Source organism: Megascapheus bottae, chromosome 11 (assembly GCF_031878675.1).
Source record: "Megascapheus bottae isolate mThoBot1 chromosome 11, mThoBot2.hap1, whole genome shotgun sequence".
Lineage (NCBI taxonomy): Eukaryota > Metazoa > Chordata > Mammalia > Rodentia > Geomyidae > Megascapheus > Megascapheus bottae.
The window spans coordinates 63,913,769-63,939,426 of NC_143519.1; the positions used below are offsets into that span (position 1 = coordinate 63,913,769).

Genomic DNA, 25,658 nt, shown 5'->3' on the forward strand with positions numbered 1-25,658 from the left:
CCAGTCCTGGGCTTGAGTTCAGGGCCTGGGCACTGTCCTTGGACTTTCTCAAGGCTAGAGCTCTACCACCTGAGCTTCAGCACTCTTTTCGGCTTTTTTTTTTCCCTATGTATGTGGTACTGAGGAATTGAACGTGGGTCTTTGTGCACGCTAGGCAAGCACTCTACCACTAGGCCAAACTCCCTGCCCCTATTTCCCATTTTCTGGAGATAAGAGTCTCATGGCTCTATAGTGCCTGGGCTGTCTTTGAACCTCCTGAGTAGCTAGGTTTATAGGTGTGAGCCATCATGCCCAGCCTAAATTTGGCTTTTTTCTGTTTCCCACAAGATTGGCACTCTGCCACTTGAGCCATACCTGTGCTTATGGGTTTTTGATTATTACTTGAAGATAAAGAGCATCATGGATTTTTTTTTTTGCTTGAGCTAGCATTGAACTTCAATTCTCAAATCTTAGCCTCCTGAGAGTAGCTAGTGTTACAAGTATGAGCCAGGCTATTTCCTATCATTTTAATAAAACTCTAAAGAAGTTTATGATGGTGTTTCTGTATGTTTTTCTGTTTTGTTCCTTCAATGTCATGTGTTTTTGTGTGTATGAAAACATTCAAAGAATTATGGACTGTATTTTGCTATTTATGATTTATTCTTTTCACTATTTTATTGTTTTTATTTGGGTTATTTTTATTTCTGTTAGTCCTTGTTATTTACTTAAAAATGGATCCTCTTTAAAAAAATATTTTTTTTCTTTTAGATTCGCCATGAAGTTAGTTTTAAAAATATGACTCATAAGCTGTGTAGTGACCACTGCTTTAATAGATATAGAATGGCCAATGGTCTTATAATGAATTGCTGTGAACAGTGTGGAGAGTATTTACCTAGTAAAGGTGCTGGAAATAACGTTCTGGTGATTGATGGTCAGCAGAAAAGATTTTGTTGTCAAAGTTGTGTCAGTGAGTACAAACAGGTAATTCATGTACTATTAAAATTAGACATTGTTTTGGATATACTGATAGTTTTGCTAATAACAGCTTTTATTAACCAGATTTATCTTAAGATTCTCATTTAATTCCATTATTATCTTTGTGTCATAAATATTTCCTATCTGAAATGAATACATATGTAGATAATTGGAATAAACTTATGATCTTACATATAATAATAAATGAGATCAGTATGATTCTTCTTCAGTTTTTTTATGAGTTTTAGAGAATCTACATTTCTTCAAAATACTAAAACTTAGCTTGTTTATTTTTACATTTTAAGGCTAATTTCAGTTCTTTTTGTTATGTCAGTCTTCTGGCTTGAACATGGGGCCTAGGCACTATCCCTGAGGTTTTTTTGCTCAAGGCTAGGTCTCTGGTGGTTAACCTCTTACCCACTGGTTAAGTGAAGTTAAGACTCAGAGTTTTCTCACTGCAGGCTGGCTGGCTTTGAACCACGATTCTCAGATCTCAGCCTCCTGAGTAGCTAGGATTATAGGTGACTGCCACTGGCACCTGGCTGAAAGTTGGAGTTTTAAGATAGGGAATGCATTTAGAGGGAGGGGAGGAAGATAGAGTTTAATACTTAACATTGTACAGAAATGGAGATAATAAACATATCACTTATTTATTTATTTAGAGATCAGGTCTGTAGATTGCCCAGGGTAGCCTCCAATTTGTGATCCCTAAGCCTCAACTTCACAGTGCTGAGGTTATTGGCTTGTACTCCCCTTCCTGGCTTATAACATTTTAGTAATATGTATTGTGTGGTATTCATGATGATCACATTTGTATAGTGGGAATTATATATATATATATATATATATATATAAATGCAAGCTGCTGTGTATGTCTTTCGGATTTCATGATCAGCTTAGTATTGGTAACGTGAATTAGCTATAGTGGGAATGTTGCCACAGCAAATCATGGTCTTACCTGTGTCTCCCAAGATCAGGTGGTAAACAGTATATGACAACCTTGAGTTGTACAGTAATTTACCTGCTCAGTTTACTATTGTCAATTGGTGTGTCCAGTCTTATTATTACAAAATGGTAGATGATGAATAACATGTTATACTTTCTGAGTAGATTTTGAGGAGCCTGATTATGTAGCTATAGAGCGGCAATGTCAGATACTTTTTGACTCTTCTGGAGTTGTACCCATATATATTCTTTTCAATAATATAGGAAGGTGCTTGTTATTTTATATTGGTGAAAATTTCATATTCAGTGTTGCTTTAATTTGTATTCATTATATCAGAAATGACTGAGTACTGTATCTTATTGTATGTCCCTTTTCAGTTGCTTTCCTTTTGGAACTTAATGATGTACATGTTGGTCTGCCTGTTTTTTTTTTTTTCCCCATGAGATAGGCTGTTCCTATGTAGCTCCTCCCTCAGTCTACCCAATTTTGAGGAGCCAGCACAACTGGCATGATCCACCTAATTTTGATCCATAGGCCACTTTGGCTTTGCTTGCATTTCTTTTTTTTTTCCTTTCTTTTTTTCCAGTTCTGGGGCTTGAACCCAGGACCTGAGCACTGTCCTTGGGCTTTCTCAAAGCTAGAGCTCTACCACTTAAGCAACAGCACCACTTCCAGCTTTTTCTGTGTATGTGGTACTGAGGAATCAAGCCCTGGTCTTCGTGCATGCTAGGCAAGCACTCTTACCACTAGGCCAAACTCCCCGGCTCATACTTGAGTTTTCACTTCAAAATGGCTAGAGTGCTTAGATGAGAAATCTTTTTCTTCTTGTCCTTTTCTTTTGTGAGTGCGGCTAGAGTCAGTGGTGTTTGCCTTGAGTACCGCTTCTATTTTGTTCCTCGGCCAGGCACTAGTGGCTTATGCCTGCAGTCCTATCTACTCGGGGCCAAGATTTGAGCATCTTCCAAAAGTTGATAGGATTACACGTGTGAGCCACCTCAGCTAATGTTGGCATTCGTTATCTTTAAATTGATTGAATTTTAAGGTTTTGTTTGCTTTCATGGTTTTGAGGATTGTCTTAAATTTGAATTGGAGTTTTCTTGTTGAGTTTTGACTAAAATTTGGGCTTTATGTTATGAAGTCTGGACCTTTAAACATTCTATTTTAGCTGGCTTCATTTGACAGTGTTCTGGCAGGGGATAGAATATCATAGCCTCATTATTGCCAGGTAGAATATCAGACTCTCTGCTTGGCCTCCTTGTCTTGTTTTGAACCTTAATCCTCATATCTAAGCCTCCTAAGTAGCTACGATTGCAGGCACAGTCATCAGTCCCCAGCTAGAACAGAAACTATGTGATAAATTTTAAAGTATATTCCCTAAGCAGGAGTGAACTAATCTATATTTCCTTTCATCGTTGTTATGCTATGTTTTCTCAGATAATTAAGATAAACTGGCAATTCCGTATATTGAAACAGCAGTAGTAGCAATAGGATTGGACAGATAGCCCGCCCTCCTCTCCCCCTCCTTCCTTTCCTTTTTTTGGTGCTGCTCCTGAGTTTGGACTCAGGATCTGGGTGCTATTCCTGACGCTCAAGGCTACATTCTACCATTTGAGCAATAGCTCCACCTTACTTTTTTTTTTTTTAATTTAAAATTTTTTTGGGGGTAATTGAAATTAAAGAGTATCAAAGACTTTCCTGTATAAACTGGTTTTGAACCAGGATCCTTATATCTCAGTCTTCTGAGTAGCTAATCTTCATGTGTGAATCACCCATGCCTGACTTAGGTAGGCATTAAATTTAAAAACAAAAATTGCTATTATTGTATAGAGTGGTTCTAGTTACACAGTCAGTTAGAAATACATTTCTTTTTACACGATGTCACTCCTTCCATCACCCAGTTTTTCCTTTCCATTCCTACCTACAAGTTGTACATTCACTTTCAAAGTAGTGTCTAGTGAATATGTTTTATACCTTTTTCCCCACTCTTTCCTCCTCTATTTCTATGTTTTCCTTTATATTCCCAAAGACATCAACAGATAAACAGGACAAACAGAAAAGAAAAAGAAACAGCTAAAAAGGGAGAAACCTGTTGTTTCCATTTCCTGGAATTCATTTTGATAAACATTATTTTGTATAATCAAATGCACATAGGCATTGTGTCTTTTATTCTCCTGAGAGTATTTTGCTTTGGGTCTCACTGTTCATGAATGCCTAGAGACCTGTATAATTAAACATGTCTCCATGTATTTTAGATCTAGCTTTTGCCATTTTTCTCTCTGACCTTGGCTTACCTCACTTACCATGATTTGCCTTAGGTCCATCCATTTTCCTGCAAATGTTATAATATTATTCTTTCTAATGGCTGTGTAAAATTCCATTATGTATAGGTACCACATTTTTTTCTTACCCACTCATCTATTGTAAGGCATCTGGGCTGTTTCCCCAACTTGCTGTTATGAAAAGCGTGAACATAGATGTGCAAGTGTCTTTATGGTATCCTTGTGATGATCACATCACACCATTCCCACCAACAATGCAGTAGGATTCCTTTTTCTCCCCACATCCTATAAATGGAACTTCTGTAGAAAATTACTTACCTTTGAATCTAGTAGCCTTCCTTTATGTTTTTATAAAGTCTTTTAAAATCTTTTGTAGGTAGGTAGCCATCCAAGCTTCCTGAAGGAGGTTCGTGAACACATGCAGGACTCTTTCTTAATGCAGCCTGAGGTAAGCAGGAAGGTAGAGGCATTTAAGACCTATATTAGGTATATTTTCAAGCACCATTATTGTGCATGTGTATGTGTATGTGTGTGTGAAAAGTTACATGAATTTTAAATTATGTTAAAATTTATCCCAGTTGCTCCTCTTCCTTTTTTCCTTTTCTCCCTCTCTGTACCACTTTGTGCTGCATTTGGAGTCTTTTTGTTTGTTTTGCCAGTCTGGGGCATGAACTCAGGAGCTGGGTACTATCCCTGAGCTTCTTTTTGCTCAAGGCTAGTATTCTCCTACTTGAGCTAACACACCACTTCTAGGTTTTTCTGTTGATGTGGTTCTAAGGAATTGAACCCAGGGCTTCATGCATGCTCGAGTTTTGTTGTTGTTGTTGTTAAAGAATTATTTGGTTATTTGGCTTATTTCCCATCTTAAGGCTGTGAGGCTGTGTCATCAAATGAACTTTTGATAGCTGTTTTGGACTTTTTCTAGTTCTGAGGCTTGAGCTCAAGGCCTGGGTGTTGCTGATGAGCCCTTTTACACAAGGTCTACCACTTGAGCCATACATAACCATCCACTTCTGCCTTTCCGTTGCTGGTTAATTGGAGATGAGTTTCATGGATTTTCCTGCTCAAGCTGGCTTGGAATCATTATCCTCAATCTCAGCTTCCTGAGTAGTGAGGAGGTTTTACAGTCATAAGTCACTGGCAGCTGACTATTTCGGGAATTTTTATTTACAGTCTCACTGTGTAGCCTTTGAAATGAAGATCCTTATTACTTCAGTCTCTTTGAGTGCTGGGCTTACTGATCACTGTAGCTGGCTTCTTTTTTCATGTGGTTCTCTGGCTCTTAGTGTACCCTCAGTTCTGTTCTATATATGCAGTGCTCATTTCTCTCACCTCATTTATTTATTTAATTTTTACAGCTTAGCTTTCTTTTCTTTTTCTCTTTTTTGTTTGGTCATGGGGCTTGAACTCTGGGCCTGGCCATTGTCCCTGAGCTCTTCTGCTCAAGGCTAGCTTGAGCCACAGAGCCACTTGCAGTTTTCTAGAGGTTAATTAGAGGCAGCCCAGGCTGGCTTTGAAATCTTCAGATCTTAGCCTCCCAAGTAGTTAGGATTATAGGCATGAGCCACTGGCATCTGGCTTTAGCTTTATTTTCTATATATCTAGTAGTAGGTCTAAAATTTTACTTTACTAAATTTGAGTCAAGTACTATATAATATCTTGAAATTCTCAAATATAGGTAGGGATTTATGAAGATTTTGAAATTTATATTCATTAAATTTGTAAGAAATGGAGAGATGCTTGTTGAAGACTGCGTAGTTCTTTTGAATTTTTTGGGAAAGGGAAGTTTTAAAAAGTATTTTCAAATAGTTGTGTACAAGATTCGACCATAAAAAATTAAGGTTAAGAGTTAATAAAATGCTTTCAGCATGTAAAATAGCATAAGAATATATAACTTGTGCTTTGTATCTAGCTAAGAAAAAATAGATTTATGTAACATAGATCACAGATATTCTAGGAAGGACATTACAGTTTATTTGAGCCAGCAGTGAAATGGCACTAAAAGTTTTATGAATCAGAACTGATAAGGACAAAATTCTCACACCTCTTTTAAGAGGACCTCTTTTTTACATAGTCACCATTCTTTTTTACGTAGTTCTCTTGTTTTCATTACTCCCAAATCTTAGTTGAGAGCTTCCTTTGTTTTCAACCAGGTGAAATCGCTAGTTTCTGTTCTGGACCAGCATCACCTAACTGCCTTTACACTCTTTGGTAGCTATAGGGCTTACTTCATTTGTTTCCCTGACAGAAAGAGAAAGAAAAGGAGGAGAAGGAGTGGGAGGGTGAGGAGGAACACCAGGGTGGGAGGAAGTAAGGATGATAGGAAGGAAGGAATTTAAAGATTTAAAAAAAAATAAAGGTCAACCCTAGGTTTTTGGAACGTATTGGTAGTAGACAGGAAGATGGCAATATGAGGCCATCCCCTGGCAAAAAGCATGAGACATTATTATTACTATTATTGTTAGTATTATTAATATTGTTAATATTATTTTAAAAGCAAAAAAGAGCTGTGGGCATAATTCAAGGGAGCCAGCCATCTGTCTAGTACAAGGCCCAGATTTGAAACCCTAATATAGGTATAATTTAAGATTTCATTCCCTCCCCTCCCCTCCCCTCTTCTTTTCCTTCCCCTTCCCCCTTTCCTTCTCCTCCCTTCCTTTCCTCTTTTCTTTTTGCAAGTCCTGGAGTTGAGCTCAGGGCCTGAGCAGTGTCCTTGGGCTTTCTCAAGGCTAGCACTCTACCACTTGAGCCTCAGCATCACTTCGGGCTTCTTTCCCCCCCTGTGTATGTGGTACTGAGGAATCAAACCCAGGTCTTTGTGAATGCTAGGCAAGCACTCTACCACTAGGCCAAACTCCCAGCCCCTCTTCCCCACCCCTCTCTCCCTTTCTCCCTCTCTCCCTCCCTCCCTCCCTCCCTCCCTCCCTCCCTCCCTCCCTCCCTCCCTCCCCCCATCTTTCTTCTTTCTTTCTTTCTTTCTTTCTTTCTTTCTTTCTTTCTTTCTTTCTTTCTTTCTTTCTTTCTTTCTTTCTTTCTTTCTTTCTTTCTTTTCTGTCTGCCTGCCTGCCTGCCTGCCTGCCTGCCTGCCTGCCTGCCTTCCTTCCTTCCTTCCTTCCTTCCTTCCTTCCTTCCTTCCTTTCAATTTCTCTCTCTTCCTCTTCCTGCCCTTCTTCCCTCTTGCTCCATCCCCTCTTTCTTCTCCTCCTCCTTTTCCTTCTTCTTCCTCCTCTCCCTCTTCTTCCTCTTCCTCCTTTTCCTCCTCTTTCTCTTCTTCCTCTTCTCTTTTCCCTCTTCCTCCTCTTCCTCCTCCTCCCCTTCTTCTTCCCTTTACCTTTCCCTCCCTCTCCCCCCATCCTCCTCCTTTTTCTTCTTGTTTTGTGCCAATCCTGGGGCTTCAACTCACCTGTTTGGGCATTCTTTCCTAAGCTTTTATGCTCAAGGCCAGTACACTACCACTTGAGTCATAAATATCTGTATATCCAGGTTTTTTGATGGTTAACTGGAATAGGACTTTACAGCTTTTCTTGCTGAGAGCTGGCTCCAAACCATAATCCTCAGATCTCAGCTTTCCAAGTAACTATCTCTTTAACTTTTTTTTTTTTAAGAAGTGTGTTATTTTTTATTTATTTATTTATTTATTTATTTATTTATTTATTTATTTATTTATTTATTTTTGCCAGTCCTGGGTTTGAGCTCAGGGTCTGAGCACTGTCCTTGGACTTTCTCAAGGCTAGAGCTCTACCAGTTGAGCCTCAGCCCCACTCTGGCTTTATTTCTATATATGTGGTACCCGGGTCTTCATGCATGCTAGGCAAGCACTTTACCACTAGGCCAAATTCCCAGCCTTAACTTTTATTTTTATGTAGAGATAACTCAAGCTAAATTATAGAAAAGCTGTGGATAGTTGAAATATTTGAATCTAGTAGTCATGAAACTTAATAGGTAGTTAATCTAGATAGGTAAAGACTTGTGACTCTGAAAGTGCTTAGATATTAAATGGTTATTCTTGTTGCACCAAATGTATAATGACTGCTGATTTGTGCTTGTAATTCTAGTGCTCAGGAGAGTGAGGCACAAGGATCAGGAATTTGAGGCTAGCTTGGGATACATAGCAAGACCATGTCTCAAGGGAAAGATAGGGGGAGATGAAGAATATATATTTTTTTCTAGTCAAATTTAAAAATTATTTTTATGTTTCAAATTTTAGAAATATGGAAAACTGACAACTTGTACTGGTTGCCGGACACAGTGCAGGTTTTTTGATATGACTCAGTGTATAGGTCCAAATGGATATATGGAGCCATATTGTTCAACTGCTTGCATGAACAGTCACAAGACAAAATATGCAAAATCCCAAAGTAAGTCTTTCAGGTATTTGGAAAGTAAAACCTTTAAGTAGTATAATTACTTCTCTCTTGCTCTTTGTTTTTGCCTTTGTTTACTTTGCTTATACTAGATTCCTTCTTTGCAAACTGTTAATAAATTTGATCATTCTGAGTTTTTAATTTTTAAACATACTGATGTGCTCTTTATATTCATGCATTTACCTCAACTGTTAGTCCAACATTAAAGCAAATTTTTTTTGTCCCTAATTCAAGGCTAGTGCTCTACCACTTGAGCCACAGTGCCACTTCTGGTTTTCAAAGCAGATATTTTGAAATATGTTAATGTTTGTTTTAGAGACATATTAGTCATTTGAATATTTTTTTTTAATTAAAAAAAGATTGTTGGCTGGGAGTTTAGCCTAGTAGTAGAGTGCTTGCCTAGCATGCACGAAGACCCAGGTTTGATTCCTTGGTAGTAAGTACATACATAGAAAAAAGCCAGAAGTGGCACTGAGGCTCAAGTGGTTGAGCTCTGGCCTTGAGAAAGCCCAAGGATAGTACTTAGGTCCTGAGCTCAAGCCCAGGACTGGCAAAAAAAAAAAAAAAAAAAAAGATTGTTGTGATAGCTGGGCACTGATGACTCATATCTGTAATCCTAGAGGCTGAAATCTGAGGATCATGGTTTGAAGTCAGTATAGGCAGAAAAGTCTCCCCCTGAGAGTCTTATTTCCAATAATTTACTCAAAACAGAAAGAAGTGGCTCTGTGTCTCAAGTGGTACAGTGCTAGCCTTGAACACAAAAGAGGCTTGCAGATAGCACCCAGGTCCTGAGTTCAAGCCCCAGAACTAGGAAAAATAAAACAAAAATTATGATAAAGATGATGTACAGAGTGGTTATTGTTTTATAAGTTAAGTAATGGATAAGTTTCCTTTTGAAAAATGTCCCTCCCTTTCCTTAATTTAAGTTTCTTTAAAAAACTGTTTTGCTGGTCCTTGGGCTTGACTCTGGGCCTGGGCACTCTCTCTGAGCTTCTTTTGCTCAAGAGTAGTGCTCTACGACTACACTTCTACCTTCTGGTGGTTAATTGGAAAGAAGACTTACACAGACTTTCCTACCTGAGGTGGTTTTGAACTGCAAATCTTATATCTCAGCTTCTTGACTAGTTAGGATTACAGGTGTGAGTCACCAGTGCCTGGCTTTTATTGTTACAGAGGTGATGTGTAGAGGCATTATAGTTATATAAGTAGTTAATGAGTACATTTCTTTTTGACAGTGATAGCTTTTTCCCTCAATTCAGTGACAGTTTTTTTTTTTTCTTTTTTTTTTTTTTGGTGGGTAAGGAGGCTTGAACTGGGCTTGAGGGTTTGTTCCTGAGCTCTTCAGCTCTAGGCTAGCACTCTACCCCTGGGCCTGGGCAGTGTTTCTGAGCTCTTTAGCTCAAGGCTACTGTTGTACCCTTGAGCCAAGACCCACTTCCCATTTTCTTTTTTTGCCAGTCCTGGGCTTGAGCTCAGGGTCTGTACACTGTCCTTGGGCTTTCTCAAGGTTAGAGCTCTGCCACTTGAGCCTCAGCACCACTTCCGGCTTTTTTCTATGTATGTGGTACCAAGGAATTGAACCCGGGCCTTCGTGCATGCTAGGCAAGCACTTTAACCACTAGGCCAAACTCCTGGCCCCCTACTTCCCATTTTCTAGAGATTAATTGGAGATAAGAGTCTCAGGTCCTTTTGTGTTTGGCAGGCTTTGAACCTTGATCCTTAGATCTCAACCTCTTGACTAGTTAGGATTACAGGCGTGAGCCATGCTAATGACAGTATTTTTTTAAAGAAATTAAATAATCCTGAATGTTTACTATGAAATAATCTTGAATATATAATAAGAATTGGTCATAAGAGGGTCCACTTAAAGCACTCAAGTCATTTAATATTTAGACAAGGACTTTCATTATTTTGTAAAGGTATTAGATATATGTCTTTTCTTTCCTAGGTTTGGGAATTATTTGTCATTTTTGTAAGCGAACCTCTTTACCTCAATACCAAGCCACTATGCCTGATGGAAAACTGTATAACTTTTGCAATTCCAGTTGTGTGGCTAAATTTCAGGTTTGTTATTTATTTTGCCAACCCCTAATAAATGCATATAGAAATTAATCATTGAAGTATGCCTTATCTTTATTAATTTTTATGTAGTTTGTTGAGGGTCAAAATCAGACCATGGAAATTGAATGAGTCACAGAAGACCAGGTTGTTAGCATAAGATTCAATTCAAAATTGTTATTGTGATGTAGATTTTGAAGGAAATAAGTTTTAATGTAGTCAATCTTAGGCCTTGATGTGTAATATTTTCATATTAGATGATTTGAATATACTCTTGAATCTGAAGGGGAAACTAAATGTGTAGTGTGTAGGTAGTAATTGAAGTGAAAACAGTGTCTGACATGCTGCTTGTCAAATCTTATGTGTTCCTAATCTTTCTTTTTTTAATGTTGATGGGTCCATTGAGTTGATAATAGAAAATAACTACCTTTTCATTTCATTGAAACATACCTATAATTTGAGACTCATGTACATTGTGAGTATATATGTATGTATTATTATTACTGCTACAATTATTTTTTGTTGCTTGGTCCTGAGATGTGAAGGCTAGTGGTTTACCACATGAGCCACAGGGCCACTTCTGGCTTTTTGTTAGTAGTTTATTGGAGACAATAGTCTTAGGAACTTTCTTGCCTTTGCTAGCCTCAAACCATGATCCTTTGTATGTATCTCAGCCTCCTCTGTGATCAGGACTATAGGCACGAACCATTGGTGCCTGGATTCTAGCTATTTTTTTAAATTTTATATCTTTATTAGTTTATTATCACTAGTAGTGAGACTTGAACTGCAGGACTTTGCACTTACTTGCCTGCTTGAGTGACACTACACCATTTGAGCCACACTTCCAGTGTGGTTTTTGCTTGTTATTTTGGAGATAGAGAAGTGTCCATCAGGAGAGATCCCTTGAGTAGGTGGGATTATAGGCTCGAGCCAATGGTGCCCAACTAGATAACTTTATCTTAAAAAGTTATACAATAGGATAGTGTTTTTAGTTTGTTTAGGCTAGTTGAAAAAATGCTTTAGATAGGATAGCTTATAGACAGCAGAATTTTCTGTCTTCAACGTTTTGGAGGCTAGAAAGTTCAGTGTGGGGATTCTGGTGGGTATACATATGTCTTTTAAAGGCCTTTTTGTCACAGATAGTACCTTTTCACATGACCTGTCTCCTCTTCCATTCTCCCTTAAATTAGAACATTGATTAGGTCAGGAAGTTGGCTCAAAGGTATACCTCTTAGCCGGTGTGGGGGCTCATGCCTGTAATCCTAGCTGCTCAGGAGGCTGAGATCGGAGAATCAAGGTTCAAAGCCAGCCCGGGCACAAAAGGACCTGAGACTCTTATCTCTAATTACTCTCTAGAAAAGGAAAGTGGGTCTTGGCTCAAGGGTGAGATGGTAGCCTTGAGCTGAAGAGCTCAGGGACAGCAACCAGTCCCAGGGGTAAGGTGGTAGCCTTGAGCTGAAGAGCTCAGGGACAGCACCCAGGCCAAGTTCAATCTCTGTGACCCCTCCCCCCCCAAAATACATACATACATACACACACATGCGTGCACACACACACACACACACACGAATTTTGGTGTCCACAGATTGTAACATGTACTTTGTTTGTTTTAGAGAAATAGCTTTAATGAGGTTCAATATTTGGAAACTTTTGATTTAAAAATTTTTTATTCACCTGGTAGTATATATCTTAAATCTTCATTTATTTTGCTCATAAAACATATATAATGTGTGTTAGATTTCTTTCTTTCTTCATTGTACCTTGAATAATTCTAAAAAAATTGTATTTTATTGTCTGGGTAATGTATAGAGGGGTTACAGTTAAATTTGTCAGGTAGTGAGTGCATTACTTCTGGAACCGTTAATGTTTTTGTTTCCCTTTCCCATCTCCTACTCCCTCCCAAACAGTTACTTTTTGTTAACTTGGCTAGTTCAGAACTTTGGCATATAGCATTATTACGTTATCTCCTTCAAGTGAGAGAATCCCAAATGAATTATTGCTTTTCTTTTTCATGCTATTTTCTTATTTTAGGTAAATAATACTTCTGTGAAAATAAACTTCAGTTTTACAAAACTATTTTAAGGATGGTTCAAGATTGTATATATATTAAAAATAAATATTTGACAAGTAATTTTTTTCTCTCTGCATATAGTAGATATTTAGCAATTGTCACAAGTAGAAATTCTAAAATACTTACCAGGTTAAGTGTGCTTTGTTCTTTATTTTAGGCTCTAAGCATGCAGTCATCTTCAAATGGCCAATTTGTAGCACCAAGTGATATTCAACTGAAATGCAACTACTGCAAAAATTCTTTTTGTTCAAAACCAGAAATTTTAGAATGGGAAGTAAGTCATATTTTCTTGCATGTATTATCTAATGCTAAAATTTAGGAAGTTAATAAAAATAAGATAATGATATTTATCTGGAAATCTTATTTTTGTTAATAGGAATAAACTTTATCTTAAACTTAGTGCTGATTGGCTTATTTACTTACGGGAGTAGAATCAAGAGTACATATTTCCTTTCAGGTCAGAAATTACTCATATGTATGTATGCGTATGAGTATATATCTATAAGGATGGGTGTGTATACACACATATTATATTTACCCCGTATATGTTATTTACCCCATTTTACTCATTCTTACAAGTATTTTATGTGAACTGTAATATCTTGTACCACAGGGTACTTGTAAAAATTATTAGTTGTATACCACATTATCATAACTTAAAACAATTTTTTTGTGTTGTGGGGCTTGAACTTAAGACCTGGACACTGGTCCTCTACCCTTTTGAGCCAGAACCACTTCTGGTTTTCTGGTAGTTAATTGGAAATAAGAGACTCACAGACTTTTCTGCCCCAGGCTGGCTTAGAACCGTGATCCTTAGATGTCTGTTTTCTAAGTAGCTAGGATTGCAGGTATCAACCACCAGAGCCGGGCAATCATGGTTTTTTTTTTTTTTTTTTGCCAGTCATGGGGCTTGAACTTAGTGCCTGAGCACTGTACTTGGGCTTTTCCTCCAAGGCTAGGGCCTTGCCACTTGAGCCACAGCACTTCTTCCAGTGGAAGTTGAGCTCTTTTGCTCAAGACTAGTCTTTTACTACTTGTGCTATAGCACCCTTTCTGGTTTTCTAATGGCTAATAGAAAATTTGTCTTATGGGTTTTGTGCTTGAGGTGGCTGGCTTCTAACTGTGATCCTTAGATCTGAGTAGCCACGATTATAGTGAGCCACCAGCGCCCTGCTAGAGTTATGTTTTATATTTAGCAGTGAATTCATTCATTTAAAGTGTTGGTGCTTTGAGGAAAATGTTTTACCAAATACCATAGCATTAAATAGGCCAATGATTTAATTATGTTTCTGTAAAAGTGGTTTGTGTGTGTGTGTGTGTGTTTTAATATTTTGTTGTTGTTATTATTTTGCCTGGAGTTTGAACTCAAGGCTTTGGCACTGTCCTTGGGCTTTCTCAAGACCAGTGCTCTATCACTTGAGCTATAGTACCATTTCCAGCCTTTTCAGTGTGTGTCTACCGAGGAATCGAACCAGGGCTTCGTGTAGGTTAGGCAAGCCCTCTACCACTAGGCCATGTTCCTGGCCCCTGTTTTGTAAGTTTTTTAAACTTGTTCTTTAGGTGGTTGTCATATACTTATCAAAGTTCTCATTGTGCATTTAGAACAAAGTACATCAGTTTTGCAGCAAAACTTGTTCAGATGACTATAAGAAGTTGCACTGTATAGTTACATACTGCGAATACTGTCAAGAGGAGAAGACTCTGCATGAAACAGTAAATTTCTCTGGAGTCAAGAGACCTTTCTGTAGTGAAGGCAAGTATATATACAGTCTTGGTCATAATTTTTATTGATATTGTTATATTTTAATTATCTTTAGTAGGTTATATTTTTATTTTTAGTTTACAAAGGTTTTACTATTAAAAACATAGTATTTAAATTCTTTTTTTGCCTAAATAATCTGAACTGTTGTTCAGAGTAGCTGTACAAAACAAGGTCACTTTTCTACTGAAAAGTATTTTAGATGTATTATAGATTTCTGGGTCTCAAGGTTTTACCACTAAAAATATACTATTCCACTTTTTTCCATTACAAGTAAATTTTAATAATACATCATTACTGCCATGTCTAAATTTTTGCATTGTGGCCTGAAAGATGGATTTCCGAAGTGAGTTGAAATTCTTTCCCATTGGCTTCATTTTTCCTTCTCAGCTTAGTACCTCACCTACAAGTTTCCAATCTGTAAGATGAATATCCCTACTTAAACACCAAAACTTTTGAGCTTTTCATGGGGCTTTTCATAAGATTTTACATTCAGGGAGGTCAGATCAGTGGACCACTCCAATATTCCCAAATACAAGAAATCCCCCAAATGCTAAATGTTTCTGGTGTCAAGCACTTCAGGTACCAGAAATAAAACTACATGCAGGGCCGGGAGTTTGGCCTAGTGGTTAAAGTGCTTGCGTGGCATGCATGAAGACCAGGGTTCAATTCCTTGGTACCACATACATAGAAAAAAAAGCCGGAAGTGGTGCTGAGGCTCAAGAGGTAGAACTCTAGCCTTGAGAAAGTCCAAGGACAGTGCTCAGGCCCTGAATTCAAGCCCAGGACTGGCAAAAAAAAATAAATAAATAAAATAAAACTACATGCAGCAACAGTATTACAGTGGGGAAATTTAGAGGAGCTTTGGATTCTGTTAAATAGAGCATACTGAAGAATTTTCCTTCTCACTTTGTTATTCTGGTGCCAGGCAGCAGATTGTAGAAATCAACTCTAGTTCTGAATGTACTTTCCTAGAGCTTGAGGTTCTTGTCATTATTAGTACTTCACAGCATTCTCAAAACTGGCTCTCATTTTTTATTCTTTCTGAACTCTCAGCTATCCCCTTTTACCTTTGTTTTCTAATGAGATTTTTTTTTCTTTTCCTGATTTTACTTTTCCATGGAATTTATGGCTAAAAGGTTAAATGCAAGCAATAAAGCATAACAGGAAAATCAGAAGATTTATTAGGGCTTTCATTTGTAATGTTCTTATGTGTATAAGATAGTATCTCTTAAAAAACAAGCTTTCCACAGCTAAAGACATAGCACGAACATTAACTCAAAACGGATCAAAGACTTGAAACTCTGAAACTGCTACACAACAGAGTAGGAGAAACACTGGAACTCGTAAGCACAGGCAAAAACTTCTTGAATAGAGTCCCAGGGTCACAACAGATTGGAGAGAGACTTGACAAATGGGACTACCTAAAAGTAAAAAGTTTCTGCACAAAGACATAGCTACTAAATTAGAAAGACAGCCAACCAACTGGGAAAAGATGTTTACCAGCAATACATCAGATAAAAGCTTGATATCCAATATCTCCAGTGTACTTAAGAAACTAATCTCCCCTCCCCCACCCCAACAAACCAGTCGCTAAATGGGTAAGGGAACTAAAGAGAAACTTGTCAGAGGAAGAGGTAAAAATGGCAAAGGAACATGAGAAAATGCTCACTATTCATGTTCATAAAGGAAATATAAATAAAACAACCCTGAGAAGATACCACCTTACCCAATCAGAATGGCCAATACTCTGAATTCAGAAAATAACAAATGCTGTCGGGGATATGGAGAAAGAGGAACTCTACTGCACTGCTGGTGGGAATGTAAACAATATAACCACTCGGAAAAGCAGTTTGGAGGTTCCTCCAAAAACTAAACATAGACCGTCACTACAATCCAGCCATGCCACTCCTAGGCATCTACTCTGAGCAGCATGACCAAAGATATGATAAGGACACTTGCACAGTCATGTTTATCGCTGCACTATTCACAACAGCCAAGTGAAACAACCCAGATGCCCCATTCCAGATGAATGGATACAAATATGTGGTAAATATATACAATGGAATTCTGCATAGCTACCAGACAAGATAAAATAATGGTATTTGCTGGAAGTGGATGAAACTAGAGCAAATGATGTTGAATGAGATAAGCCAAGACCAAAGGAACAAAAGGCCCATGGTCTCCCTGATATGAGGGTATTAGGTCTAAACAATAAAAGATTGATGACTCAATAAGGAGGTATTTTAGGTCACTGACATGAATTTTCAGATATAAATATATCTATATAGATGTATAGGTCTATGATAGGATATATATTCCATAGACATTGATGATATAGATTGATATGTATCTGTGACAAAGATTCAGCTAAATATTATGTTCTTAAATTTATGTGCCAGTGATTGCATATAAAGACTTTTTTCTTGAATATTTGTTTGTAGAGCATGACATTTGAAATATGATGTAAAAACTCAGTTTTAATAAAAACAAAGGAAGTATTTCTATTCCGATTTACATTTCACCAAGAGCTATATTTCATAGTTATTGAAGAGCAAACCTGTAATGAAAAGTAAAAAACAGAATGTTAAAACAATGTTAAATTTACTTATTTTGCACCTGGATTTTTATCTAGTAGCCATTTTGCCAAGTCATAAATAAGATCCTATTGATGTGAGATATCAGTGATCTTATAGTGTTTAAATTTCAATGTGTTTTGCTAAAATGATTAGAGAGCAACAGATACATAATTGAATGGCTTTCTCCTTTCTCCCCTATCCCCCTCTTTCACTGCACCTAGTTTTCTGGAGCCTTTCAGAAATAGATATACACACCTGGCTGAATACAGTTCTAGTTTAGTAAAGGTAATCATAAAAGAAAAATTGCGGTAGTACTTTTTTTTTTTTTTTTTTGCTAGTCCTGGGGCTTGAACGCAGGGCCTGAGCACAGTCCTTAGTCTTTCTCTAGGCTAAGGCTCTGTCAGTTGAGTCACAGCACCACTTCTGGCCTTTTCTTTTATGTGGTATTGAGAAATTGAACCCAGGGCTTCGTGCATGCTAAGCAGGCATTCTGCCACTAATGGCATATGCTTGCTTGCTTGCTTTCTTTCTTTCTTTCTTTTTTTTTTTTTTGAGGTTTATAGTTCATTTAATTTATGTTAGGTGCCTTTGTAGCAATCCTTAAGTTTTTAGGATCCTTAAGATGAGTGATTTTTGTCAGTGATTTTGAGGGATGATAATTCATTAAATCTATTTTGAAACAGAAATGTATGTTCCTGTATTGGCATGTGCTTTTAATATAGTCAGTATTCAGTACCTCATTGATGTAGAAGATCTTGCATTCAAAGCCAACATGAACTGTATAGGAATGAATATTTAGGCACACATGCATACACACTAAAATTAATTACAAGGGGCTGAGAGTTTGGCCTAGTGGTAGAGTGCTTGCCTAGCATGCATGAAGGCCTGGGTTCCATGTACACAGAAAAAAACCGGAAGTGGTGCTGAGGCACAAGTGATAGAGCTCTCGCCTTGATAAAGTCCAAGGACAGTGCTCAGGCCCTGAGTTCAAGCCCAGGACTGGTAAAAAAAAAAAAAGAAGAAGAAGAAGAAGAAGAAATGAACATTTAAAATTAAATGGAACCTTACTTATATCTTAAAAGAATGCATTTATACATTGGGTTAAAAGAGATAATTCATTAAAGGAAGAACTTTCAGCTAATCTGTCTATTTAGGCAGCATCCATCAATTTCCTTGGAACATTTTGATGGTCTTCATTATAAAAATGCTCTTTGTAAGGCATTTACCCCAATGTTTAAGATTCTGTTGAAGTTGAACAAAGAATAGCTCTGAGAAATTAATATCTTAAAGCAGTATATATATTAAAAATATATATCTATATAATATATCTGTCCCAATTTTTACAGATTGAGTTTAGATTTTCAGTCATGAAAGAGAGCTAGAACTAAATGCAAATTCATTGGATTTTAATTTTTTAAATTATTTTTATGCAAATGTGGATTTTGACACTGGTTTTATTTAGTATGTTGAAAATGGGGTTTGCTAAAATATATAAGCGAGAGGCTTCCAGTTTGTATTCCTTTGTTGCTTTTACATTTTTAAAAATTTTATTGTTGCAATAATATATAGAGGGCTTATAGTTATATTTTTCAGGTAGTAGGTGCATTACTTCTTGAAAATTGATACCCCTTCTCTTGTTTTTGTCTCCGTCACCCTCCCTCCCTCCACCTTCCCAATCGTTCTGTTTTCCTCCCTTCCCGACCCTATTTCAAATAAATAAATAAACGTACATACAATATACTAGGTAATAAAGTCATTTACAGTAACCACATGAGATTAACCATAAGGGCAAAAAGAAGAGAAATAGCATAGTACATTAAAAACAACAATCACACAAGATAAAGCTCTTGTTTCCATATCCTAGAGTTCACTTCATTTAGTTTCATTCTATATGACCTTACATACAGAGCTTTTTGAGTTGTTGTAATACTCTGCTAGAAGAGTCCTAGATGTGTACTAATTATTACAAATGAGGGAAATCATTGAGCCTATGTTCCTTTGGGTAAGGCTTACTTCACTTAGCATGATTTTTTCCAAGTCTTTCCATTTCCTTGAGAATGGGACAATGCCATTCTTTCTGATAGCAGCATAGAATACCATTGTGTATAAGTACCACATCTTCTTGATTCATTCATCTACTGAGGGGCATCTGGGTTAGTTCCATATCTTAGCTTTGGTAAATAATGCTGCAACAAAATTCACTGCGCTAGTAAGTTGAGTATGCTCTTGTTTCTGGACATTTGGGTAAATGCCCAGGAGTGGGATTGCTGGGTCACAGGGGAGCTCTATGTTTAGTCTTTTGAGGAATCCCCATACTGCTTTCCTGAGTGGTTGAATGAGTTTACACTCCTACCAGCAGTGTAGTAGGGATCCTTCCTGGCTCATCCCTGCCAGAATCTGTTATTAGATTTCTTGATAATGGAATGAGGTAAGTTGTTTTGATTTGCTTTTCTTTTGTGGCCAGAGCATTTCTTCATGTGTCTATAGGCTATTCTTATTTTTCTGTTCAAAGAAGTCTTCTCTTTAAGTCTTTAGCCCACCTTTTAGTGGGTGGTTGTTTCTTTGAGGATTTATTTTTGAGAGATTCATTTTTTTTAGCTGTAGGTATATTTTAGATATTAGGCCCTTGTCTGTTGTGGCTAGTGGAGGATCTTCTCCCACTCTGTGGGCTTTCTATTTCTATGTCCTTGCCATACAGAAGCTTTGCAGTTTAATGCGGTCCCATTTGTCCAAACTTTCTTTAATTTGTTGTGTTTCAGGGTCTTTATTAAGAAAATTTTGACTGGTGCTAAGGAGAACTAGTATATCTTCTATTCCTTCTTGTAAAGTTTTCAGGGTATCTGCTTTTACCTCAAGGTCTTTGATCCATTTATAATTAATCCTGTGCAAGGTGACATAGAAGGATCCAACTTCAATTTTCTGCAGGTGCTTAACCAATTCTGCCAGCACCATTTGTTGTCTTTCTTCCATTCTATTTTTTTTTTTTTGGCTCCTTTATCAAAGATTAGGTGGCCATAGGTCTGCTGGTGATTTCTGGGTATTCAGTTCTATTCCATTGGCCTGTTCTTGTGCCAGTACCAAGCTGTTTTGGTTACTATAGCTCTGAAATAGAGTCTAAAGTTTGGTATTGATATTCCCCTAGTTCTATTCTTTCTGGTGAGGATTGTTTTTGCTATAACAAGGTCTTTTTGAATTGTCTTTATGAAGTATTCTGAAATCAGACAATAATACATGCATCACACACACCCAACAGAAGACTTTTACAATGGTTTACATTTCTTTTTATTTATTCCTTGAAACCTGTATTGCAGTTTTTTCATGGATGAAATATGGAACTGAGCAGATTACTTTTTTTTCTACAAAATTATGGTATAAACTTGCTCAGTTTTCTATCTTATTGCTAATAACTTTACAGGTGCACAGTTTGCAAAGTTAAACCCCTTAAGGACTGAATGCATACAGCATGTTGCAAGGTACGAGAAATAAGCTAAAAATGAGCATATAAACCTACACAGTACTGAAGACTAGCAAACATTTATCACAACACAGGGGAAAATTAATAGAGGGAGATACAGTTCAGTCCTGAAAGGGTATAACAGGGTCTTTTATTATTCCATATGAATTTTTTGATTGCTTCCTCTGTTTCCTTAAAGAATGACATTGGGATATTGATAGGTAATGCATTGAGTTTGTAGATAGCTCTTGGCAGGTTTGCCATTTCACACTGTTAATTCTTTCAATCCAGGATCATGGGAGGTTTTTCCACTTCCTCAGTTCTGCTTTAATTTCCTTTTTCAGGTTTTTAAAGATGAAATGGAGAGAGTCTGAAGAGGGAAATGGGGACAAAAACATGTGAAGGGGTGTCAAAGTGTGAGAAGTAATGCACCTACTACAGGACAAATGTAACATTATCCTGACAATAACAACAAAAAAAATAACCCTCAAAAATCAACTGCTTTCCTGTATGCCAACAATGAAAAAAGCGAGGCAGAAATCAGGAAAGCAACTCCTTTGCAATAGGCTCAAAGAAAATAAAATACTTAGGAATTAACTAAGAATATAAAGGACTTTCATGATGAAAACGTTAAAAACCTGAAAAACAAATCATTGGGTTTTTTAAAGTAAAGTATTAAACTTGTAAGGTCTTTCTTAGCGCAGAATTTTTTTTAGTGTGTTTTTCATTTTAATACTTATGCCTAATTTTTCAGGCTGCAAACTACTGTACAAACAGGATTTTGCAAGGCGTTTAGGATTAAGATGTGTTACATGCAACTATTGTTCTCAGCTGTGTAAGAAAGGAGCAACGAAAGAACTTGATGGTGTTGTGAGAGATTTCTGTAGTGAAGATTGCTGCAAAAAATTTCAGGATTGGTACTATAAGGCAAGTAACTTGACTTTTATTACTTTGTCCAATCTTTTGAAAGTCTCTGTAGAGATTATTGTAACAAGTATAGTAATTCATTTATTTTTTATCATAAACACACTTTAAGTCTGGCTCTGACCATACTGTTAATTGAAATACTTTGTCAGTTCATAATACTCCTACTCCCTCCTCCAATTTGCTTGCCCTTTAGGCTGTATCCACAGTATTCTCCGTGACAATGGTATTTTAACTAAGTGGATTACTTCTCTAAAATTCGTTTTGATTTTATTTCAGTCCTAGAAATATTTTTGATGATTCCATGATCAATATTGAACATTAGCAGTAGTTGTTTTGAGTAATTACATTTTGAAATACCTGTTCTTTTTTCGGGGAAGGGGGGTTGCTGTCTTCTTGGTAATACTGAGGTTTGAAACACAACCCTCTTATTTACAGTTTATGCTGGGGTGACAGGTAAATACTTGATATCTTATGAAAATTACCAAGTTTATTTCTAGTTATAATAGAATAATCCATCCCAAGCTGGTCACTGGTGGTTCATACTTACCATCCTAGTTACTCAGGAGGCTGAGGTCTGGTTGGAGGCCAGCCCAGGTGGAAAAGTCTGAGAGACTCTTATCTCCCATGAACTCAGGAAAAGCTGGAAGTGGTACTGTGGCTCAAGAGGTAGAGTACTATCCTTGTGCACCAAAAGGCACAGGAACAGTGCCCAGGCCCTGAGTTCAAGCCCTCAAATCGGCAAACAAAACAAAACTCATCCCTACTTCTTGGCATCTTCAAGGTTTCAAAGTTCCACCATGTCTGGCTTTTTACTTAATCTTTCTTTTTTTTTGCCAGTCCTGGGCTTGAGCTCAGGGCCTAAGCACTGTCCTTGGACTTTCTCAAGGCTAGAGCTCTACCACTTGAGCCTCAGCACCACTTCCGGCTTTTTGCTGTGTATGTGGTACCGAGGAATCAAACCCGGGTCTTCATGCATGCTAGGCAAGCACTTTAACCACTAGGCCAAACTCCCGGCCCCTACTTAATCTTTCTTGAGATTATAGCTCAAGTGATTGCCAACACTAATGGTTCAGGCCTATAATCCTAGCTATGTGGAGGTCTGAGATATTTAGGAGCCTTGAGATCTGAGAATTGGAGTTTGAAACCAGTACATGCAGAAAAATCTCTGAGACTATTTTATGTCCAGTTAACCAGCAAAAAGCTGGAGGTGGAGCTGAGGCTCAGGTGGTAGAGTGCCAACCTTGAGCAAAAGCCCCAGTATCTGCACAAAAAAGGAGGGTGGTGAGGGGCATGTCTCAGGCCTTAAGACCCTTGACAAAGAAGCACAAGGTGCTGAATTGAAATCCCTAGTGTTATGCAAAAAGAAAAAAAAATCCTTCCTGCATTTTAAATATTTTATCCAAACAATTTAATACTCTGAATGTTAGTTTTTGGTACCCATTTTTCAGGCTCTTGTAAAAATTATGGAGAGCAGTTTTAGTAAATATACTTTGAAAGTTGAGCAATACTTAGTAGTATTGGGCTTTTTTTTTTTTTCCTCTCTGGGGGTTGTGGGGCTTGAATTCAAGGCCTTGGGCATGGTCCTTGAGCTCTTGCTTAAGGCTATGGCTCTACCACTTTGAGCCACTGCTCTATTTCCTGTTTTCTGTTGGTTGTTTATTGGACATAAGAATCTCCTGGACTTTACTGCCTGGGCTGGTTTTGAACCACAATTCTCAGATCTCAGCCTTGTGAGTTGCTAGGATTACTGGCATGAACCACTAGTGCCCAGTTCATTTTGGTCTTTTACTTTAGCTTCTCAATAAATGAGATAATTGGGCCACACCATCACTTTTGCTATTTCCTTCAATTCTCTCTGTTTTTATTTTTTGAAAGAATGTAAGCATTTAATGAACATCTAGTGTGGCTTCAAGCCACCAAGACACAGGTACTTCCAACTCCCTTAATATTCTCCTTGGCTCTTCTGAAGAATTTGGCTTTCACAATAACAGGCTGCTTAGGGAGCTTTCCTTTCCCCAGGACTTTGTATTAGCCCGATCAAACCACATTAATGTTGGGAGCAACTCCAGTCTTGTTTTTGGCAGCATTTACGCTTGTCTGCTCCCTGACCAGTGTCTATCCACAATGTATCAAGGTTAACAGTTGGACAAAAGCTCTGATTCCTCTTTAAGTGGTAATGCCTTATACCAACTTTCCCAAAGTAACCTCTGGGATGTTGGTTAAAGTTGATCCTATGGTGGTGCACACCGCCAGCATTACCAAGTCCTCCTGGGCGGTACTTGCCGTGGCTCATGTGGCCTCAAGTTTGCAGGTCTTCCTCAGTCTGAATGGCATGTTGGCAGCCAGACCAAAAAGGGCTATTTCCTTCAATTCTGCATGCTTTTCATCTCCTTTTGTTCAACTTTCTTCAACTGTACTTAATTTAAAAATAAGAAGCAACTGGAACCTAGAACACTATGGTTACTTAATTATGGCCTTTGACTAAATACATGTGGACTTAATGTATACATCTATCTATCTATGTGTCTATCCATGTATCTATCCATGTATGTATCTATGTATCTATCTATGTATCTATGTATCTCTCCATCTATGTATCTATCTATCTATGTATCTATCTGTCTATCTATCTGTGGTAGGTATTTAATGCTGGTATTACTGAGATTATCATATAGTACAAAAATACTTAATTGAGATTCATAAGTTTTTGAGAAGTCTCTTGTCTAAAACATTTAGTTAATAATTGTAGTTTACTAATAAGCATTTGTTTGATATTTATTCTTATAAGACTTATAAAGACTAGTAAACAAGTATATGAGACTTCTAAAGACTTTGTGTACAAGTTTGATAAATGATTACATATTTATTACTATCCTAGGTGGGGATTATTTGGGGGGTGAGGATGTAGTGCTGGGGATTAAGTCCATGTCCATGAAGAAACTATGCAAGTGCTTTACTGCTGAAATAAATATCTCTTCAGACTTGCTTTGTGATTTTGAAAATGGAGGAGCTGGGAGTTTGGCCTAGTGGTAGAGTGCTTGCCCAGGATGCATGAAGACCAGGTTCAGTTCCTTGGTACTGCATACATAGAAAAAGGTGGAAGTGGTTCTGTCACTCAAGTGGTAGAGCTCTACCCTTGAGAAAGCCCAAGGCTCAGGCTCTGAGTTCAAGATAGTACTGGCAAAAAACAAACAAAAAAAACCACAACATGAAAAAAGAAAAGAATTTTGAAAATTGAAGTTTATAAAAATGATACTATCGAACACTTGATTATTTAGCGTACTCATAAAAAAGGCAGTGACTATTATTTGAACTGCAAAGTATGCAATATTTGTTACTTCATCAAAATTCCTAAGTTTATTATTTTGTTGTTTGTTTTGTTTTTGTTTTTTCCAGTCCTGGGCTTGAACTTGGCCCTGGATGCTGTCTCTGATCCTCTTTATAATTCAACACAGTATCACTTCAGGCTTTTTCTGCATATGTGGTACCGAGGAATCGAACCCCCAGGGCTTTATGCATTCTAGGTAACCACTCTACCACTAATCATATTCTCCGCTCAAGTTTTTATGTTTTTGTTTTTGTTTTTTTGCCAGTCCTGGGCTTGAGCTCAGGGCCTGAGCAATGTCCTTGGACTTTCTCAAGGCTAGAGCTCTACCACTTGAGCCTCAGCACCACTTCCGGTTTTTTTTCTATGTATGTGGTGCCAAGGAATCGAACCCGGGTCTTCATACATGCTAGGCAAGCACTTTAACCACTAGGCCAAACTCCTGGCCTCCGCTCAAGTTTTTAAAATAAAGATTGAATTAAAAAGTTACAGTAGATATAATTATGAAAAGAACTATATTTGAAATGAATCCTATATCTTATGGTCCATTCACTGAGATGTTAAGAAATAGTAAATATGGAAAAGTAAAAATCGGTCCAGAAAATAGAATTGTATGTATGAAGTTTGGGTTTTCTCATGTCAAGTCATAGATCCGTTGTGCTTACTCATATTATTAGATGCAGGTCAGATTGCATGTCCTAAGAGAACTGTTTTGGCAAATAGACTGAGTATTTTAAGTATTTTCATTACAATTAAGTCAGTGTATTTATTACAGATTTAAAACCAGGCCTATTGGTGCTAACCACAAGCTGTGTATAAAAAGAGGAGGCAGAGAAAATCTAACCTGTATTCACCTTAGTCTGGGCCCTGTGCCTAGTGTGTATTGCAAATTAGGGGACATGAGTTGAAGAAAAAAGAAAAGGACAAAAGATTAAACCGTTA

The 25,658-nt window shown here is 37.5% G+C and overlaps 1 protein-coding gene and 2 pseudogenes across 1 annotated transcript in view; 2 read left to right on the forward strand and 1 right to left on the reverse strand.

The window, feature by feature from the left end:
* Zmym2 (zinc finger MYM-type containing 2) overlaps nucleotides 1-25,658 on the forward strand; it is a 90,083-nt gene that overhangs the window by 36,590 nt on the left and 27,835 nt on the right. Inside the window, exons 5-11 of the mRNA XM_090342438.1 lie at nucleotides 748-960; nucleotides 4,556-4,627; nucleotides 8,387-8,537; nucleotides 10,492-10,607; nucleotides 12,830-12,946; nucleotides 14,275-14,425; nucleotides 21,219-21,391. Of these exons, the coding sequence (XP_090198564.1) occupies nucleotides 748-960; nucleotides 4,556-4,627; nucleotides 8,387-8,537; nucleotides 10,492-10,607; nucleotides 12,830-12,946; nucleotides 14,275-14,425; nucleotides 21,219-21,391 (993 nt within the window). The remainder of the gene's footprint in view (nucleotides 1-747; nucleotides 961-4,555; nucleotides 4,628-8,386; nucleotides 8,538-10,491; nucleotides 10,608-12,829; nucleotides 12,947-14,274; nucleotides 14,426-21,218; nucleotides 21,392-25,658) is intronic.
* On the reverse strand, nucleotides 23,300-23,725 carry LOC150057290 (large ribosomal subunit protein uL15 pseudogene; annotated as a pseudogene).
* On the forward strand, nucleotides 25,503-25,619 carry LOC150057291 (small nucleolar RNA SNORA51; annotated as a pseudogene).